The sequence below is a fragment of the Chionomys nivalis genome, chromosome 18 (genome assembly GCF_950005125.1).
Source record: "Chionomys nivalis chromosome 18, mChiNiv1.1, whole genome shotgun sequence".
NCBI classification, from domain to species: Eukaryota; Metazoa; Chordata; class Mammalia; order Rodentia; family Cricetidae; genus Chionomys; species Chionomys nivalis.
The window spans coordinates 5801313-5822808 of NC_080103.1; the positions used below are offsets into that span (position 1 = coordinate 5801313).

The window sequence follows — 21496 nt, forward strand, 5'->3', positions numbered from 1 at the left end:
GCCGATGCTGTGTGCTCTCATGACATCACTCAATTGTGCCCCTCCAGCCCCTGATGCCGCTATAACTGATGTTACACCCTGCTCTTGTGGCTTAGAAGAACTTAGATCTATTTTAAATAGAGGAAGAAAAAAAAAAAAAAAACCACCCACACCCAGAGCTCAGTGAGATGGCTCAGTGGGTAAAGGTACTTGCCTGATGACCTGAGTTCGAAGCTAAACTCCACATAGTTAAAGGAGGGGAAAGACCTTCACAGAAGCACAATGACACAACCACACACAAAAATATAAAGTGTGGGCTGAGAGATGGCTCAGAGGTTAAAAGCACTGCCTGCTCTTCCAAAGGTCCTGAGTTTGATTCCTAGCAACCATGGTGGCTCACAACCATCTATGATGAGATCTGATGCCCTCTTCTGGCTTGCAGGCATACATGCAAGCAGAACACTGTATATATAATAAATAAATCTTGCCGGGCGGTGGTGGCGCACGCCTTTAATCCCAGCACTTGGGAGGCAGAGGCAGGCGGATCTCTGTGAGTTCGAGACCAGCCTGGTCTACAAGAGCTAGTTCCAGGACAGGCTCCAAAACCACAGAGAAACCCTGTCTCGAAAAACCAAAAAAAAAAAAAAAATAATAATAATAATAAATAAATCTTAAAAATAATAATATATATAAGTGTAGTTTTTTAAAAAGGGAATACTAAAGTGACTTTATCAGGCTTGCTGTGTCTTCCCAGACAGCCACATCTCATGTACCAACAATCCCAGGCTTCTTTGCTCCTCTATACCCTAAACACTAGTGTTTTCAATTCTTTTTGATTTTTGGCTTTTTGAGACAGAGTCTCTGTGTAGTCCTACTGTCCTGGAGCTCACTATGTAGACCTGGATACCTCAAACTCAAAGACCCATCTGCCTCTGCTTCCTAAGTACTGGGATTAAAGGTGTGAATCACCACCGCTTTTGGCAAGTCTTCCATTCTTTCTAGTCCCTGTCCAGCTCTTTCCTTCCTCCTGTTTTCCCATTGTGACCAAGGCTTCAGAAAAAAACAAACAAACAACAAACAAAACAAAAAACAGAACTTGGTGAGAGCAGAGTGAGCCGAGGGCAAGGACGGAATACTCTGTATTCACCACACAAACGTGGGGACACCGAAGAGAAGAGATGGCCACGCACGCCTATCGGGGCCCCAGGCCCAGTCGTTAGTCTTTCCCTGGAAGGCAAGTGCCACACGATAGGAATTGACTGGGTGATGGGACAAGCTATCGATCTAGATCAAAGTCACTGTGGAGTGCGTGTGTGGGGGAGGGAGATGTCAGGATTGATCGGAGCAAGGACACATGGAACATGCCTGGGGACTGATAGAAACTGTCCTCCCACCCTCCATACAGCTATAACTTGGGCTAGCTTCTACGACAGTGAATGAAACATCTGCCTGCCAAATGATGCTGCATAGACCCAATTCTCTCCAAAAGGAAAACAAAACAAAACAAAACAAAAAAACAAAAAACGAGAAAATCAGGTTGAATTCTTGTGAAGGAATAGCCTTGAAGAAACCAGCCCAGAAGCTCTGGTGATAACAAAGAAAGGAGGAAGAAAGGAAGGAAGAAAGGAAGAAAAAGAAAGAAAGAAAGAAAGAAAGAAAGAAAGAAAGAAAGAAAGAAAGAAAGAGAAAAGAAAGAAACTGCAGAAAAATGGGGGTCCTGAGGGATGCAGGCCACTTCCTGGCAGAAGCAACTCCCTCTTACTCTTGATCTATAAGCCTTAGTTTCAATTTAACCAGGCAAGAGAAGCTGTTAGTCTTCTTGTGTGGAGCCCAGACTGAAGCCTGCGAGTGAAACGACTTTTCTGTTCTGGACACCCAATGATAACTTGAAGAAGGTTGCCTAAAGGACATGAGAAGGAGACAAGGTACGAGAGATGGAAAGTAGCAGCACAGACTGTCAGAAGTTCCCGTGGCTACTGCTCACAGCACTAGAAGCTGTGCAGTTGGAGTCCCCTGAGAAGACTGAGCAGTCTTGTGGGAGAGATCTGGGGCGGTTAGAAGTTTGCTTGGAAGGGGAGAGAATAGCATTTGCAAACCCCTAGCCCTACCCCCCGAAGGTCCTGGGCAGCTCAGATGGCACTGAGGGGCAGGTGGCAGAGCCACTGAGGAGCTGTTGACACTGGTGATCCTCTGGAAGCTGGTGCTGTCACAGAACAGCGTGAAGCTTCATATGGGAGCTTAAGGAAGTGGTGAGTGCCCAGATAGGAGTCTGTGCCCAGTGTTCTTGCTGTAGGCAAACATGATCCGGCAGACACCGGACACGGTGGAAGAGGGGTTGTGGCAGGGATGGCATGAAGGACGGAGGAGCGAGGACGTGTTCTGGGAGGGAAAGAGCGAGGGTGCCCTTGAAGAAGATGGGCTCCCATCCGTACATGACTGGGCTCTGGTTTGTCTTCCCTGACCTTTCTTCACTGTGGGGAGAAAGGCGAATCACTATGGAAGCTCACCTACCTGCTTCTGTGTGATATGTTTGATATTGGGTTGTTAAATCAGGAACCAACTAAATGTCAAACATTCTCACAGCAGTGAGGAGACGTGGCATCACCCCCTCTGCTACTCCAGTCCCTGGAGTTCTCAGACTTTTGCCTGTCTCCTCCTCCTCCTCCTCCTCCTCCTCCTCCTCCTCCTCCTCCTCCTCCTCCTTCTTCTTCTGACAGGGTCTCTATGTAGCTCTGACTGTCCTAGAACTCACTATGTAGACCAGGATGGCCTTGAACCCACAGAGATTCTCCTGCCTCTGCTTCCAGGTATAAAGGCATGTGCTACCATGCCCTGTGCCTATTGCCTTTTGTTTTTTGGGTTGTTTTGTTTCTTGAAATGTTGGCAATTGGGCCTGAGGACCCACAGAGTCTAGATAAGTGCTCTACCACTAAGCTGTAGCCATAGCTTGTCTGTCTGTCTGTTTACCGAATTTCTCTCCACAATTCCCCTGGAAGAGAAATAACTGGCGCCCATGTTAATCTTTTCCTGGTTCTTTTTGTTCCCTATCCCCTTTCCTTGATTGGCCTCGGAAGTAGGAGTGCTTAACTTCCTTGCTTTTCTCCAACAGTTAGCAGATGATCTATGGAGCAGTCTGCTCCTAATGTGGAGGCTCCCAGGAGTGAGACAGCTCTGCCCTGCCCCGACCCTGATGCTTGACTCAGTTACCACATGGCTGTGGTTTAACCTTGACACTAACTGTCCTTGACATTATGAGCTAATTAGAGAGAACCATTTCTATTTTCCCCTCACTAGCTCTGGTCACCTTGAACAGTGTCCACTTCTCTGGCATATCTGGGTATATGGCAACTGTGTATGGGATCAATTGCCACCTGTCGATAACAAGAGTCCAAGTGGAATTATGAACATGGCTGGCACTACACTTGGGAAAATAGAGCTGGGGGGATGATTATAACGGCATGGTGGGCAGTAGGCTGGGCAGGGCTTTACAAAGGCAGCAATTGAAAAGAAGGAGCAGAAAGCAGCACAGACTTTGATGCACGCGGGTATGAAAGCTCTAGTTTAAGAGCATTATGAGAAACAGAAGTTGTGATCTTGTACCGTGACCCTCCTTATTTCTCATCCCACTCGAAGCCCCAGGAGAGCCTTTCAGATCCCAAGCCTTCTGCGCTGTCCTATGGCTCCTACGGCTGATGTCTCCCCACCAATTAGAGAACCCCAAAATAGCACAGCAATTCCAACTGGCAATCTCGGGGAATTGTCAAGGGCCATGAGTGACCTCCTCTCTTCACTGTTGCTCACACTCCTTAAATACCAGGAATTAAAAGATGAAGCTCAACCAGTAGAGTCTGGTCCATATCCAATACAGTCCAGGGCAGGAAGGGAGAGCTGAAGACACTAGGACCCTCTGCTGGCTAGAGCTGCCTAGGAATTCTTTCATTCGGCATTCTCCCTCCTGTCCCTCCGCTTTTGAAAGTCCCACAGAGCTGCCAAGAATGAGTGGAAAGTTTCAAGGTCAGCCTCCCACCACCCCCACTTTCCATTGTCTAAAATCAGCCTCAGCTGTCCCTCAATATTTTTTTCTTGCTGGTGATGTCAGTCTATCAATGCGTGTGACCCTGGGCTCCCCCACGGGAACAACGATGGGGCAGCAGGGAGCTAGAAAGACCATGTTAGGAATTGGAGGAGGAGCCATGACAACAGATAAATGTCCAAACTTGGGGAGCATCTCATCACTCGGGTGGCAGCCCCTCCATCCTTCAGTGCTCACAGGTGAGCCTACAACAGCCACAGCTCAGGATGGAGGCCATCAAGAAGAAGATGCAGATGCTCAAGTTAGACAAGGAGAATGTTCTGGACCGGGCTGAGCAAGCTGAAGCTGAGCAGAAGCAAGCAGAAGAAAGAAGCAAACAGGTGGGCACTGGCATGGTCCTTTCTCACTGGTTACAAAACAGAGGTGAGCATTTAACCCCGCACTCAGGAGGCAGAGACCAGCCTGATCTACATAGCAAATTCCAGAACAGCCAGAGAGAGAAAGAACGAGAGCGAGGGAGGGAGGGAGGGAGGGAGGGAGGGAGGGAGGGAGGGAGGGAGGGAGGGAGGGAGGGAGAGACAGAGGGGGGGGAGGGAGAGAGTGGTTTGTTTTCATGGAAAAATGGAGGGGCAGAAAACATCTAGGCAGTGATTCTCAACCAGCAGTGGCTCAGGACCCTGTTGGATTTCAGAGGGGCTGCCTAAGACCATCAGAAAACGCATTACCATTCATAACGGCAGCAGAAAAATTTGTGGCTATGAAGTTGCAATAAAATAATTTTATGGTTGAGGGTCACCATGACATGAGGAACTGCATTAAAGGTTGAGAACCACTACTCTAGGGTGTCCACCTTAGACTGTCCACATGACCTTGAGAAAGCCGGTGGCCTCTTCGGTGCCACAGTGTGTCTGCTGACTTAAGCAGAAGTAGACCATGTTTTTGAAGAATGTGTAACTTCTAGAGGGAAAGGTAAGCATATTCCATTTTTTCTCCTCTTTTCAATAGCATCACTGACATCTTCCCCGCTAGATGTTTACCATCCAACAGACTTGGTCATCTTAGGGCCAGCGTCTGACATCAAGCCACAGCCTAACACACGGAACAGTGGCTGCAGAAAGTGTGTCTCTCTGGGGGGAATGATAACATGGAGGCCGAGCTCAGAGGTCTTAGGAGTCCAAGCATGCATGGTTATGTTTATGTCTCTGTTACTGTTTGGGCTACTGCAGCTAGAGGATGAATTAGCAACCATGCAGAAGAAGCTGAAAGGAACAGAAGATGAGCTGGACAAGTATTCTGAAGCTTTAAAAGATGCCCAGGAGAAGCTGGAGCTAGCAGAGAAGAAGGCGGCTGATGTAAGTTTTTTTTTCTTTTTTCTTTTTCTTTCTTTTTTTTTTTTTTTTTTTTTGGTTTTTCGAGACAGGGTTTCTCTGTGGCTTTGGAGCCTGTCCTGGAACTAGCTCTGTAGACCAGGCTGGTCTCGAACTCACAGAGATCCGCCTGCCTCTGCCTCCCGCCACCATCGCCCGGCCTGATGTAAGTTTTTATGGACTTGGCTTCCTTACGGGTTCACAGGCTGTGGATGCATAGCCAGCATGATGCTTTTCCATGTACTGCATGCTGGCATGCTCTTATGTTGGAATATACTTTCTTACTCAAAGGCATTTTGAAGCTGAGAGCATAGTTCAATGATAATACTGCTTTCCTAATATGTATGAATCCCTGGGTTCTATGTCAAGCACTGAAAAAAAAAGAGATATATGAAGTCTCATTTCTGCACTACCCAACCCCCTCCCCAGTAATCTAATGACCTTTCCTAGGACCTGGACCAAGGGAGGGGCTCCCATGTCCCGATGCATGCTATCAGGTATCCACTTCCTCCCCCATGCCACATTGTTAGCTTTTGTGTACAAGGCTTGGCATGTGCGTGTGTGTATTAATAGGGAAGCTCTCATCTCTCAATTACCCAACAAAGGCAGCTTCGATTTCACAATAGGAAATGGAGGTCACATTGACCCTGACCCTATATGGGTTCATTTGTCCTGGTCAAGGTGGGCGCCTGCCCTTACGCCACAGAGATGCTACAGGGAACGCTGATCATCGGAGAGCAGTGAGGTATCAAGGGTGGATTAGACCAGAAATTAGGAAGCAGGCAAATATATTTTCCTAGACCTTATTTCATGGCCCTGAATAAATCACATAGTTCTTCAGGGCTTTCCCCTCTTAAAATTGGAATTAGCTGCCTTCACTCACTGCCTATCTCGTTCAGCACCTACTTTCCTTCATCCTCAACCTTGATGTCCTCTGCATGGAAACGAGAAGACTACAGAGGACATCTGTTTTGAAGAAAAGTAGCAGAGGACTGTCTACTTATTTATTATATTTGGTTTTTCGAGACAGGGTTTCTCTGTAGCTTTAGAGCCTGCCCTGGAACTAGCTCTTGTAGACCAGACTGGCCTCAAACTCACAGAGATCTGGCTGCCTCTGCCTCCCGAGTGCTGGGATTAAAGGCGTGCGCCACCACTGCCCAGCTATTATTTTTTATTTCTTATTTGGGGTGCTGGGGATTAAATTCAGTGCCCACCAACGCTGACCTAGCTCATGGGGATCTTGGAAGTCATGAAAGAGTATGTCAGTCACACAGGCATTTCTCAGCATCTGGCAAGGAGAAAAATAGAAGCCGATCTTGTTTAAAATCACATTTGCTGTTGGAAAAGAGCTTAAAGGACAGAAATGGATCGCTTACAAATGCGTTTAGATCTTCACATTCAGTCTCTGCCTGAGGCAAGCCCTCTTCCCTTTGGCTCTTCACTTCCAAAGGCTCAGACATAGTGAGTGTTGAGCACATGACACCAGAGACTGGTGGTGTGAGCAGGGTGATGCGCACTGTATAGTCACAGTGTCTGAAGTGACACCAGAGACTGGTGGTGTGAGCAGGGTGATGTACAGTCGCAGTATCTGAAGTGACACCAGAGACTGGTGGTGTGAGCAGGATGATGCGCACTGTATAGTCACAGTGTCTGAAGTGACATCAGAGGCTGGTGGTGTGAGCAGGGTGATGTACAGTTGCGGTGTCTAAGTCTTGTCCCTTACACACTGCTATGTCTGTTTTAGGAAAACTGGAAAAACAACAGTATGTTGTCTCCAGGATTGAGCAAGGACCTGAAGGCCTGCTTGAATCACTTAGCCTAGCTTACAGGTACAGACGGATAGATCTCTCTGATCCTAAGTCTGGAGGCAGAAGGACAGACGTTTTCACAAACTAGCACTATGACAGACAGGTTAGCAGCAATTTTGTTAGATGGTAAGTAACCTCCCTGGGGAGGTCCTGAGCCAGAAAGACACAGCTCAGAACAAGGACAAGAGGTCAGTGGGATGCAAAACTGGGGAGAAGGAGAGGGAGGAGTCCCAGAAAGTATGCCAATATAGTCAGAGGATAATGGAATTCCCTAGGGGTGAATGTTGCCGATTTTAGGATGTTTTGCACCCAGGAGCACAGCACACACACACACACACAAACACTCACACTCACACGCTATACAAACCCTGTCTTACCACTATATTTATATAGGAATCCATAAAATATTAGGTTGTTGAGAGAGGGTTTCCCTGTGTAGCTCTGAATGTTCTAGAACTCACTGTAGACCACACTGTCCTCAAACTCAGAGATCCACTTGCCTCTGTCTCCTGAGTATTGGGATTAAAGACCTGTGCCACCACTGCCTGCCTAAAATTCTTAAATAGCCGGGCGGTGGTGGCGCACGCCTTTAATCCCAGCACTCGGGAGGCAGAGGCAGGCGGATCTCTGTGAGTTCGAGACCAGCCTGGTCTACAGAGCTAGTTCCAGGACAGGCTCCAAAACCACAGAGAAACCCTGTCTCAAAAAAAAAAAAATAGTGGACTAAAATTCTTAAATATGTAAAATGTTTTAAAATTTAAAATCCTCAACCTAACCCTGTACCCTTTGTTACCTTTCTTACACAGTCAGTGAGTGCCCCTCGTAGATATGTACAAGAACAAGAAATAGGCTAGGCATGGTGACATATGCCTTTAATCCCAGTACATCGAAGGCAAAGGCAGGAGGATCTCTATGAGTGTGAGGTCAGCTTAGTCTACATGGTAAGTTCTGGGACAACCAGGGGCCATTTAGAGAAACCTTATTTCAAACAAATCAAAAAAAGAGTGTGTGGGGGGAATTGTTGAGACAGAAGCAGGAAGAAAAGTATCTTTTCCCAAAGTTCCCTCTGCGGGTATAGCCCTGCCACAGCCTGGTTCTGTAAGAAGAGTTTTATTAGAACACACCCATGCTCTTTCATTTACACATTGTCTAGTGGTTTTCTCCCTCCAATATAACAATTGCTGCGAAGTTCGTATGACCTGCAAAGCCGGAAGTTCTATCTGGCCCCTTACTGAAAACCTGCTGACTCTTCATTTTAAGTACAAGAAAGTAAGTAGGGTGTCTATAGGAACTGGGAAGAGACTGAGATTTCAGTAGAGAGCAAGGATCATAAGGTGCTCATCTTTGTGGAGAGGGTGCTTTGTCTAACACAGAAAAGGCTCACAGCTCAGCTTCTGACCTCGAGATTAATAAATAAGTAAGCAGCATACTATCTTGATGTGACTGTATAAGGGAGAGAGAGAGCCAATAACCCCATGTTTACACTGGTACTTTTAGTTATCTGAGGAAACTTTCTGAGTGTATAGGATTTTCTAGGGCTGCTTGGATAAAGAAAGGGCAAAGATGTGGCAAGGTCAGCCCAATCTTGTGGGTTTTCTTTCCAGAGCAGTGGTGGTGCACACCTTTAACCCCAGCCCTCGGCAGCCGTAGGTGTCTATTTACATTTTTCTGCAACCATGTGTAATATTGTTTGGTGCATGTATGGATGTGTATGTGAGAGTGTGGAGGCAGAGTCTCTCACTGAACCCAGAGTTCACTGATTAGCTAGGCTAGCGGGCCAAGCCTAGGATCTACCTGTTTCTGTCCCCCAGCTCTGGGACGGCAGATGCACAGAGCCACACCTGGCTTTAGTGGGTGCTGTGGAACTGCATTCAGCTCTTCATGCTTGTATAGCACATCATCTTTCCAACCCATAAGATCCTCTTAATCCAAGATGAAATCAGAAGCTGTTTAGGGAGAAACAAGAGGAAAGAGGAATGCAACGGGTAGGACTTAGGACATGAGAGTCATAACACCCTTTTTTTAGGAACACATGTTGGGAGGGAGGAGGAAAGAGGAGAACAGGGATGGACAGAGACACCTGTTGGTAGGTTGTATTGTTTGTCACCAGGAAAACAATAGCACTGTTTGGTCTCCCTCCTGCCAGTCCGTCATGCCTTTAAAAGCTATGGGGAATCTACCCATCTGCTTCCCTGGATCAAGAGATTATCTGTACACGCCTCAGGAACGCAGTGCAGTGCTAGTTCAACTTTTTGGTTTGCCTAGGATGAGGTCTAAGGGTTCAGGGAGGTTAACAGTGCCGCCTGCTGGTCAGCACTCAGATGATAAACTTTTCACCAGCAACTCCGCTGAAGAGACTTAAAACAAGCTTAAGAAATACTTAGGTCAGCCGGGCGGTGGTGGCGCACGCCTTTAATCCCAGCACTCGGGAGGCAGAGGCAGGCGGATCTCTGTGAGTTCGAGGCCAGCCTGGTCTACAGAGCTAGTTCCAGGACAGGCTCCAAAGCTACAGAGAAACCCTGTCTGGAAAAACCAAAAAAAAAAAAAAAAAAAAAAAAAAAAAAAAAAAAAATAGGTCATCAAGACCGCGTGTCAGAACCGGGCTTCTCGGTGGGAATCGACTGTACAGGAGATACTCTGCTGAGAAAATCACCGTTCGTCCAAGTTGTTTCTTCTGCACAGTTTCATTGTCAAGCGGTCTTCTTTTCTTTCCAAAAAGAAGGGAGGTACCTGAGAACCAGATCGTGCAGAGAGAGCAGTTAAGTGACTTGCTGAGCCCAGAGCCTCCCCGGGGCTAATTCCCCAAGCCCATGTTAACAGTTTTAGTTCCAAGTCCTACTCCATACCCCATTTCTCAAGGGAAGAGAAGAGTTCTATCAGAGCAGGAATTTATGGTTATTTCTTTCCAAGAAGTCAGGAGAAATAAAGATAGGCTGTGATAGTCCACACCTGGAAGTTCAGCACTTAGGAAGCTGATGAAGAAGGCTCCAGAGCCTAAGACCAACCAGGGCTACAAAAATGACGTGAAGCCAACCAGGACTCCCTGAACCGTCATCTCACAAAAACGAAAACAAAGCAAGCAAGCAAAGAAACAAAACAAATAAAATCTAGAATAGCAAAGAGAAAATAAAGTAAACCTCTTTACTGTGTGTCCAGAGACCCTGTAGGTAGGGCCTGTAGACGCAGAGTTTAGTTGATAAACTGAGAGCTGGATAAAACTGGTGAAAGGGGTTATAGTTTAGAGGTTAAATTCCACAATGGTTTCCCGGATATTTATAACTTACTGTTGCGCCAAGGACATAATGGGGGAACAATAATAAGGAATTTTTATGATAGAATAGAGACATAAATAATCTTGTCTACAAAAAGGGGTTGTAACTGGTCGTGCAGACAGATGCTCAAAGGCAGCAGGAGCCGGACGGTGGTGGCGCACACCTTTAATCCAAGCACTCGGGAGGCAGAGGCAAGCGGATCTCTGAGTTTGAGGCCAGCCTGGTCTACAGAGCGAGTTCCAGGACAGGCTCCAAAGCTACTGGGAACTATGCCTGTCTTAAAAAAAAAAAAAAAAAAAAAAAAAGGCAACAGGAAACAAGACTGGTATTCTTAACAGAACACTAAAATTCACACCTGACCTTATAGAATGCCAGCTTGCCCTTCTCTCCCGCCCCTATAGTTCCTTTATAGTTCCTTTATTGACTTCCAGGAGATGGGAGAGATTTTTATCTGCACAGTTTTGGGTTTTGTTTCGAGACAGGATTTTAGGTAGCTCAAACTAGCCTTGAATTCACCACTTAGCCAAGGATGACCTTGAATTTTGTATCTTTCTGTCTCCACCCCCTCTTTCTGCCCGGCAGTCCTGAGGTTACAGATACTCGCCACTGCTATTCCACTTTCCACGCTTCTGGAGCTCGAGCCCAGGGCTTCGTGCGTGCTCGGCTAGTGCTCTACAAACTGAGCAATAGCCACAGACCCTCTGAACAGACTTTTAAGGGAGTTCCCTGGGATTCTTTGCAGGATGAAGTCTAGAGTCTTTTGGCTTTTCCCAGAACCTGGTTTTGGAGTCTGTCGTTGAGTGAGTAAGATGAAAGCATGTGGGCTATTTTATATTGCAGAGAGGACACACAGAAGAGAGGGCTCAACTGCGGAAGTATAAAGACAGCACCATACTTGTAAATGGGCCAACCAGGAGGCAGCCTGGTGGGTGAGGCTAGACCACAGCGCCTCTCAGTTACTATGGTAGCCTTACCCAACCCCGCCCCCCTTTACTGGTGTGAGGAAAGACCGCCCTGAGTGGTCACCTAGGGCGACTGGGAGGCTCCACCCTCACTTTGGCCCGCGCCCCTCGAGTGGACTGCCTTCCCGCCGGCTTGGCAGGGGAGGTGGGGAACGCGCGGTGGCAGGCGTCACATCCGGGCGGGTGGGTGAGTTCCGGTATTTCAGGGCGGAGCAGGCGGAAGTAGGGTGAGGAGCGGCTACAACGCCGAGCGGAGGAGGTAGGACCCCGAATTCCAGAAGCAGCTGGGTGGGCACCATGGCCGGCATCACCACCATCGAGGCGGTGAAGCGCAAGATCCAGGTTCTGCAGCAGCAGGCGGATGATGCCGAGGAGAGGGCCGAGCGCCTCCAGCGGGAAGTGGAGGGAGAAAGGCGGGCCCGGGAGCAGGTACGCGGAGGGCGAGGCGCAGCAGGGAAGGGACTGGCGCCCCTCGGCTGTGGAGCTGAGCTCCACATCGTTCTGGAGGCCCGGGCTAGGCGCGGAACCCCGAGGTTGGGTGGGACTTGATTACGATGACCCGGTAAGCGAGCACGGAGGAAACTAGGTGCTCACGCGAGCTGGCTGCACCCTGGAAAGAGCGGAGCCCCGCACGGCGCGGGCTGCCCTTCCTCCCCCCCCCCCCCCCCCAGCTCATTCATTCGGTCCCTCGGCGCCGGGTGCGGCTAGGGGAGGGGCTCAGCGGCCTTTCCCTCCCCCCACCCCATCTTCTCCGCAAAGGGTGGGGACCCTTTGCTCTCGTTTGAGGTTTCCGGCCAGAGGGGTAGAAGTAAGTGTGTGCTCCTCTGGCCCGGGAGGGGCCGAGCCTAACCTGTGAAAGATGAGGGTGGGAGGTGGGAACCGCCGGAAAGCCCCCGACTGGCCTGCTGGCAGCTTTTCCGCTCCCTCCTCCTGCTCAGGAAATGAGCCAGCAGTTGGCTGAGAGGAAGCGCGGTTCCCTCCCTCACTGGCGGAGCTTAAGGCCGCCGCGCCACCTCCCGTCCTCGAGCTTGGGGACCTTTTGTAACTAACTGGTACTCCCGCCCCTCAGTCGTTGTGAAGTGGGAGAGGAGATGATATTCCTCCCGACGTTGGCAAATGTGGGAGCCAGCAAACTTACTAGGCCCTGCCCATCATGACCTGAAAGGCAGGAACTTCTGCCAGATTCAGGCCTGAAGTGTGAACAGTGCAAACTTGACTTACGGAGAACATTTCTCCTGAGCAGGGCTGATAAGGGAGTGTATAGCAGAGAGTCAAATGCCAGGCCAGTCTTAAGGTTCCTGATTGATCTGAACACTGTGGAGGGTGAAAGTAGATTAGTGAGTGGCCATGGTGCTGGGGGGCGGGGAGGGGCTGCTTTCTCGGTTATCCTGTACAGTGGTTTTTGGGATGAATGGATTCTTGCCAAAGACATAATGAAAACAACTTTTGTGGCTTATTGGTGTTCTCCATTGCTCTTCCTTTTGGTGTCTTGCTTCCCCTTTGCTGCTTGTTTGGGGAGAAACTTAGAATGTTTTTGAGGGCCAGAAGGAGTGAGCATAGCTCCCTTCTAAGTTGATGTTTAGAGGTTATTAAAATACTTTTATGAATGGGCATGGAGATGCCAGGGCTTGTCTTCACCATCACCGTTTCCTAGGCATCCAGTATGATTGTTTGAGACTGGGTGTCCTTTTGTATTCCCAGCAGTCCTCCTGCCTGACCCTGACCCTCCCAAGTGCTGGAATTACAGGCTAGGTTGACCACTCCTGACATGCTTGCAACTTCTCCTGATCAAATCTAGTGAGATTGTTCTAGAGATGAGAAAGTCTTCAAAAGGAGAAATGCAGAGTATGGTGGAAGGAATTGGCAGCGTGCTACGAAGTCTTAGGCTGATACCCTGGGAGTGGCTCTAGGGTAGGTAGGGTGTGTCTGTCTGTCCCAGAATCTGGCCATTTTCCTTGTAGGGAAAATTGGACTCTCCTTCCTTCTGCAGGCTGACTCTGGGATGATAAGCATCAGCATGAGCATTTGCAGGGGTGCAGAGCTTACCAAATGTGCACATTTCACGGAAGTCTCCTGAGGAAGTCCTTAGAATGGGGAAGTGGGCTGTAGTTAAATATTGATGAGACTAGTATTTTCTTTGTGAACTTTTGGCTTAATGCACCTGTGAACTTTGAGCCCCGACCGTGTAGTCATAGTGGGAAGAGGGCCCTTTGGGTCAGCTGTTCTCTTGGGTCACTGTGGAATGCCGGCTTTTGCCAGCACTGCCTGGTGGGAGCCTATGCTGTTATATTAGTGGACCGTCAGGTCTTTTTCTGGTTCCTTTGTAGGGGCACCTAGCCTGCCCCTGTTACGCCGGATGAGGCCAGAGCTCAGAGGCAAGTTCTGAGGTCAGTCGTTCCCATTCTTGGCCTGGAGACAGGCTTTTACAGTATAGCTCCTGCTAAATCTCACTTTCAGTTTTTTTATTTAGTAAGGGTTTTTTACTGCTTGGCTTTTTAGGTGGTGCTGGGATCAGACCTAGGGCCTTGTGCTAGGCAGGCTTTCTACCACTGAGCCACACCCTCCGCTCTGTCCCGTCTAAAACAGGTGTGTTTATTGTAAGTGATAAAAATGCCTATCTATAGCATAAAATTTTGCTTGTTCAGGCTGACCTTGAAGTGCTGGACTCAAGTGATTCTTTTGCTTTTAGCCTTTGGGATATTCTCTGGTGTTCACTGCTATGCCAGGATCTCCATTGTAACCTTTTTTATTACTATTTTTATTTATGTGCATGTATGTGTGTCTGACCCCTGGAGCTGGAATTACAGACAGTTATGAACACTGTCCCCCAATTTCACCATATAGGTACTAGGTGGGGGCCAAAGTCTGCAAAAGCAGCCAGTGTTCTCTGTCTGCTGAGCCATCTCTATAACCCATTGTAAACATTTTTTTTTTTTTTATTTTTTATTTTTTGAGACAGAGTTTCTCTGTGGTTTTGGAGCCTGTCCTGGAACTAGCTCTTGTAGACCAGGCTGGTCTCGAACTCACAGAGATCCGCCTGCCTCTGCCTCCCAAGTGCTGGGATTGAAGGCGTGCGCCACCACCGCCCAGCCATTGTAAACATTTTTAAGTGTATGGCTCATCTTATCCTTTGAAACTATCTCTCTTCAAATTTCCCATGGTATTTCTCATTTTGTTCTGGTCCAAAACGGAAGTCCTGTTGAGGGAAGGAGAGTGGGCTTGGATTGTGGTTCTGGCCAGAAGCCCAGATTCTTGGTCTCTGAGGGGGTTAGCGCGTTTGGCACTAGTTCAGTATGTTTGTGTGTTGGGTGGACACGTAACAAACTTAGAGGTTTGGACTGGTCTGTATGTGCCCCCCTGTTTCAGAGCACACTCCTACAGAAGAGGCAAACAGCCTTTTGTTCTAAGTGCCTCTGCTTAGACTCTTTGTTGACTCTGGGGCGGACAGATTGCTCTTTCCGGAGCTTAGCAGTCCTGACTCTTCCAGTCTCTCTCTACTGGAATTTACACCTGCGACTTATCTAAGAAGAGAAACCCCAGGGTGGGCTGCCGAGGGCCAGATTGAGACTTATCTCCTCCGTCCTTGGCCCTGCTCCTGACTACCTGCTCCCCATCCACTTCTCACTTTAAGGAATGTGGTATGCATGGGTCTCTTTACATTTTTTAAGTTATCTTGTTATTACTGAGTATGCATATAATGTATGTGTGCCAGCATGCATTCCATAATGTGTGTGGAGCCAAGTACAACTTGGTGGCGTCTTCTCTGGCCATTACATAAATTCGGGGTATCAAGCTCAGACCGTCAGTCTTGTGTTGACGGGAGGCAGTCATCTTTACCCGCTGAGCCGCGTGGACAGCCCAGGGTAGCACGTGAACTAAACTGTGTCATGGTCAAAGCTTTTTTCTTTTTCATTTCTTTTTGGTTTCTCTGTGTAGTCCTGGCTCTTGACTGTCTTGGAACTCACTCTGTAGACCAGACTGTCCTCGAACTCCCGACGACTGGGATTAAAGGCATGCACTAGCCGTCTTTTAAGTTGACCAAATGACTGCACTTCTCACCACCAGGATTTTGCTTCCTGAATGGTGGAAAATCCTATTATTGTTTTTTTTTGTTTGTTTTTGTTTTTGTTTTTTTGGTTTTTCGAGACAGGGTTTCTCTGTGGCTTTGGAGCCCGTCCTGGAACTAGCTCTTGTAGACCAGGCTGGCCTCGAACTCACAGAGATCCACCTGCCTCTGCCTCCCGAGTGCTGGGATTAAAGGCGTGCGCCACCACCGCCCGGCAAATCCTATTATTGTTGAGTGGAAGACCGCACACTGTATCCTCCAAGTTTCAGGGAGGTAGGGAGTATCTGCTGGGCTTTCAGGTAAATTTAGGATTAATTGAAAAAATATTTATTAAGTGTAGTATTTCTCTGGATCAGGCTAGTCTGCGTAAGGACTTGGTGTTGACCTGAGTGATGTGTGTAAGCTCTTGCTTAAAGGAAAAGTCAGGTTATCTTCCTTATTCCTTTAAATGGAGTACCAGGGCTAGATTTTGCAGCCTTTTGTTGTAAAGAGACTTGATCTGCTGCGGGCCAAGAGGAGTGTCCTGTCCTGGACTTGCTGCCCTCTGGTCTGTCTGCCTGAAGCTTTTGCAGGGACTCCCTTGTCTTTGGTTCTGGTTTTAAAACAGACTTGCTATTATAAGAGCACCAAGATGTATTTTCTCTTCCTCCTTTTTCACCCTTGTGGAATTCAATTGTAAATGCTGTTTTGTAGGAGAAAGTGCCAGAGCCAGCCTGTTGCCATGGAAACTATACCCTGCCCCCATAGCCTGTTATCTTTTTCCAGTTTGAGTAACTAGGAGCTGGGTGGGGACTTACATTTCATGTGCTTCCTACAAATCCAGCTGCGTTTTTCTTTTCTTTAGTTTTTTTTTTTTTTTTTTTTTAGATTTATTTTATGTATATGGATGTTTTACCTGTGTGTATTGTATATATGTGTGCCGTGAGTGTGCCTGGTGCCCGTGGAAGTCAGAAGAGAGCTTTGGAGCCTCGGGCACTGTAATTATGAATGGTTATGAACCACCATGTGGGTGCTAGGAATTAAACCTGGGTTCTCTGCAACAGAAACAAGAGCTCTTCACTGCTGAGCCATCGCTGCAGCCCAGCCTGCTGCATTTTTTTCATGTTTCCGTTTTAGGCATCTGAAGGGGGTAAGTACTGTATATAGTATTGTGGTGTTTCCGAGCCCCATCTTGATAGCCTGGCTTGTCCTTGACTGCTTGGCCTGGTTGGGTTTGTGTGGAGAAGTCTGTGCTGTCCTGACTCCAGGACATCTGTTTTCCTGGAAGAGGCAACTAGAGAATGCTTGTCTTTGTGGGACTCTGAGAGTGGTACAGTTAGGAATTTCAATTTCTGTAGACTTCTGTTCCTATAGCCTGGCCTCCTGCCTACTTTCCCAGTCTTGTGAATCTCCTGTGTTTATATGTGGAAATTTTTGTTCCTCTCCTGATTGTTAGCAGGAGTCCTGTCCGGTTATATCCCTCCCCATAGGGCTAATGGCCTAGATTCCTCAGCTGCCACCCCCTTGCCTGTTAAGAGGAAACCAGGTAATAGGATTCAGGCACAGTCTGGGCTGGAGAAGAGAGCTAGAATTCACCAGGATATAAGCATCTGAACATGATCGTGTGCAGCAGAGACCTTACAGCTGGTTTGCTTGTTGAAACACAGCCTCCCTAGGTAGCCCAAAAGTTAGCCTTGAACTCAGTCTGCCTCTTGGTCTCCAGAGGGTTCGGATTACGGCCATGCACTGTCACACCTATGAAGATGCTTTCCATATAACCTACATCTTTTTGTTTGTTTCTCATTTATAGCCGGTTCATGGCTTACTTGAACTTGAGCTTCTACATTACTGTGTGGAATACAGGAAATTACTGTTGTGAATTGTACGGAAGTCCAGTAAAGTTTAGGAGGTTGTTAGAGTAAGAGAACGGCGGTTTGGACTGCCAGAGGAGAGGCAGAAGGTGGAAGCTCGGTTTCTTGTTTGTTGTTTTTATATTGTTATCAAAGTGTACTATTTTGCCGGGCGGTGGTGGCGCATGCCTTTAATCCCAGCACTTGGGAGGCAGAGGCAGGCGTATCTCTGAGTTCGAGGCCAGCCTGGTCTACAAGAGCTAGTCCCGGGACAGGCTCCAAAACCACAGAGAAACCCTGTCTCGAAAAACAACAACAACAAAAAAAGTGTACTATTTTTCTTAAGGGAATAAGGGAACGTTGAAGGGCTGGGGTGGGGGAAAGATATCCCAGTTTGTTTTTTTAAAATGGGTGAATCTGAGTGTATGGGCAACAGCGGGTGTGTGTGGAGGTCAGAAGACAACTTATGGAAACTGCTTCTCTCTACTGATTGGTCTTGGCATCTGGTGTCGTCAAGTTTCAGATACCCCAATCTTGCATTCTTTTGCTTTCCTATCAGGACAGCTGTTCCAGAAGGCATTAGTTGGTCATCCTCCTGATGTGTTAGGGTGAGGTGATCAGAAGGTTACCAACTTAAGCTACAAAGTTAATTAATTAATTAATTTTTAAAGATTTATTTATTTATTATGTGTACAGCATTCCTTCCATGTGTGCCCGCATGCCAGAAGGGGGCACCAGGTCTCATAGATGGTTGTGAGCCACCATGTGGTTGCTGGGAATTGAACTCAGGACCTCTGGAAGAGCAGTCAGTGCTCTTAACCACTGAGCAATCTCTCCAGCCCTAAATTAATTTATAGAGAAATATTTTTTAAAATATTTATTATGTATATAATATTCTGTCTGCATGTGTGCCTGCAGGCCAGAAGAGGGCACCAGACCCCATTACAGATGGTTGTGAGCCACCATGTAGTTGCTGGGAATTGAACTCAGGACCTTTGGAAGAGCAGGCAATGCTCTTAACCTCTGAGCCATCTCTCCAGCCCCTATAGAGAAATATTATAAAATGATATAAATACTAGCCAGGCGGTGGTGGCACATACCTTTAATCCCAGCACTCTGGAGGCAGAGGCAGGCGGATCTCCATGAGTTCGAGGTTAGTCTGGTCTACAAAGCAAGTTCCAGGTCAGACTCCAAAGCTACACAGAAAAACCCTGTCTCGGGGAAAACAAAAACAAACAAACAAAAAATTGTGTGTGTGTGAGAACGAGAGGATCCGGAGTTGAAATCTAGAGTCAGGTATCAATTTGTTGAGCATGAGACAGAAGATAACTGTCTTCTTGGGCAGCTTTTTAAAGACAGGCTCCTCACCACGTAGATCAGGTTGGCCTCAGACTCACAGAGACTCACCTACCTCTGCCTCCTGCATGCTGGGATTGAAGGTGTGTATCATTATACCTGGCTTTGTTGACTTTTATAGGTTCTGGAATTTGAAGTGAGTCCAGAAGAGAGAGGATAATACTGTCTGTACAAAGAACTGAACCCTAAAACACTCTCAGGGTTGTTAAAGCACCTTCTAACATGCACGAGTCCTAGCTTTCATTGCTAGCGTAGCATAACTGGACCTCTCAGTACATGACTAATCCCAGCAGAGGCAGCTTTGGACACATGAGATTGGTTCACACAAACATTTCATGTAGTACAAATGGGAGTTCTTAGATAGAAAGGAAGAAATTGGTTTATTCTCCTGTGTGTTAGATCTGTTAGGCATTTGAGCCAAGACAGGATCTTTATTTTTTTTTTAATATTTATTTATTATGTATACAATATTCTTTCTGCGTGTATGCCTGAAGGCCAGAAGAGGGCACCAGACCTCATTACAGATGGTTGTGAGCCACCATGTGGTTGCTGGGAATTGAACTCAGGACCTTTGGAAGAGCAGGCAATGCTCTTAACCGTTGAGCCATCTCTCCAGCCCGACAGGATCTTTATTAACTGACTCTGGCTTCTCTGTATTAGTAAATTCCCGCTTCTGTTGTGTTGGTTCTTTTCACCCAATCTCTTTCCTTTCCCCACTGACTTAAGGCTGAAGCCGAGGTGGCCTCCTTGAACCGTAGGATCCAGCTGGTTGAAGAGGAGCTGGACCGTGCTCAGGAGCGCCTTGCCACTGCTCTGCAAAAGCTAGAGGAAGCAGAAAAGGCTGCTGATGAGAGCGAGAGGTATATGGGGGTGTGGATTCCATAAGCATCTGCCAGCGGGTAGCTGAGGGGTGGAGCATCAGCTACTGGCCAGAGATGTCCTAGGTTCCATTCCCAGCCCTGCAGACAGAGTAGTTGATTGTGGCTCTCTCTTAGATCTGTTCACTCTAGATCTGTTTTTTGTTTTGTTTGGGTTTTTCTTTTGAGACATGCATGGTCTCTTGTAGCTCAGACTGGCTTTAGACTCTTGATCCTCCCACTTCCACTTTCCAAGTGCTGGTATGACAGGCCTGTGCTACCACATCCTGTTCTAAACTCGTTTTTGTTTTTGCAGCTTGAACCCAGCATCTCCCTTACATGCTAAGCACGTCCTCTAGCACTGAGTTGTATTCCCAGTCCCGAGGTCTACTTTTAAATGGTAGTGATTTGTGTGTTACTAGTATCTGCTTCATGCAGGAGTTGAACTGGACCTTGTACTTGCTAGGCACCTGCTTTTTTGTGAAGTCCTTTGCATTATCTTTTGGATTTTTTTGTTGTTGTTGTTGGGTTTTTTTTGTTTTGTTTTATAAGAAAAAAATTTTAACCAGGCAGTGGTGGCAAATGCCTTTAATCTCAGCACTGAGGGCAGAGGCAGTTGGATCTCTGAATTTAAGGGCAGCCAGGACTACACAGAGAAAACCTGAAAAGAAAAAAAATTAAATTAAATGGCACAGGCACTCAAGTGCTATTAAATTTCCATTTGGGTGGCAAACAGACATGGACTTTAAAAAGGTGTGATTTTTGAGTTGTTGGCACGGAGCTGGACACACACCTCGGTGTCATTGCTGTGCTCATCCTGTTTCTGGCAGAGGTATGAAGGTGATTGAAAACCGAGCTCTAAAAGATGAAGAGAAGATGGAACTTCAGGAGATCCAGCTAAAGGAAGCAAAGCACATTGCCGAAGAGGCAGACAGGAAGTATGAAGAGGTGAGGCGCTCTGCAGTGACTCGCAGCCTCTGCAAAGACAATCCGGAAAGGTATTGCCCTTGCTCGCTTGAGCTGTACCAGTCTCTTCTTACAGGTGGCTCGTAAGTTGGTGATTATTGAAGGAGACTTGGAACGCACAGAGGAACGGGCCGAGCTGGCAGAGTCGTGAGTATTTTGTCTCCAGATCTTGTCAGACTGTTCTCCCTGCTTGGGCACTAATTTGAGTAAACTAGCACTCTTCGACCTTGTTAGACAGGCCTGGTGGGGTGGGGCGCAGCTCGTGCTTCAGCCTCTAAGAGTGGCTTTGGGCTTTCTCTCCTCTTGACTGGTAACAAGGCTTGCTTATTCTTGGGAAGATTCTCACATTGAGGGGAGCTTGAGAATAATATGGCATACAGCTAATAGGAAGATCCTGTTGGGTCCTTCCACCTGCAGTCTCTTCTCCATTGGCCTGTACTGACTTCAGACCTGGTCTCTGTTTTTATCACTTTGCCAATCTGCCTGGGAACTTGAGAGCAAAGGCTTTAGAGAAATCACCTTCTGCCCATTGTTACCAGCTTGGCCTTGTGTAACAAAGTCAGCGTGGATGAGTATATGTTTGTGCTTGCCTTGCTTCTCCTCTTCCAGACATGACATATCACGACATATCACGACATATCATGACATATCATGACATATCGTGAGCATGGTGGTGTTTTCTTCCCATTTGTTTGTTTATTTTTACCCACTCCCACACCCCATTTTGCGGCTTGTTTTCTTGCTGTTCCTTTTTTAACCTTTTCCCCACAACCTGGCTTGTGCCATTCCCGTGACTGTCACTAACAGCCGTTGCCGAGAGATGGATGAGCAGATCAGACTGATGGACCAGAACCTGAAGTGTCTGAGTGCTGCTGAGGAAAAGGTACTAACCACGAGCCCACGGAGCGGCTCCGGGCGTGTGTATCGGTTTTGAGTTTGGTTTCGTTCTGCAGCTGCCTCCCCTCCGCCAGCTGAATTGTTGAGTGCTTTCTCGTCTTCAT

The 21496-nt window shown here is 47.5% G+C and overlaps 1 protein-coding gene across 13 annotated transcripts in view; it reads left to right on the plus strand.

Annotated features, from left to right (window-relative positions):
• The first annotated feature begins 4229 nt into the window (after positions 1–4229).
• The window catches only part of Tpm3 (tropomyosin 3), a 30343-nt gene continuing 13076 nt past the window's right edge, over positions 4230–21496 (plus strand). For 3 of the 13 annotated variants that reach the window (XM_057794150.1, XM_057794154.1, XM_057794151.1), the window contains exons 1-6: positions 4230–4392; positions 5239–5364; positions 19399–19532; positions 20360–20477; positions 20572–20642; positions 21303–21378. In XM_057794150.1, the coding sequence (XP_057650133.1) occupies positions 4279–4392; positions 5239–5364; positions 19399–19532; positions 20360–20477; positions 20572–20642; positions 21303–21378 (639 nt within the window). In that variant the 5' untranslated portion in view covers positions 4230–4278. Of the gene's footprint in view, positions 4393–5238; positions 5365–11627; positions 11851–19398; positions 19533–20359; positions 20478–20571; positions 20643–21302; positions 21379–21496 lie in introns of those variants that run through there. The other 10 variants (XM_057794152.1, XM_057794149.1, XM_057794153.1 and 7 more) reach the window with 4 other exon arrangements.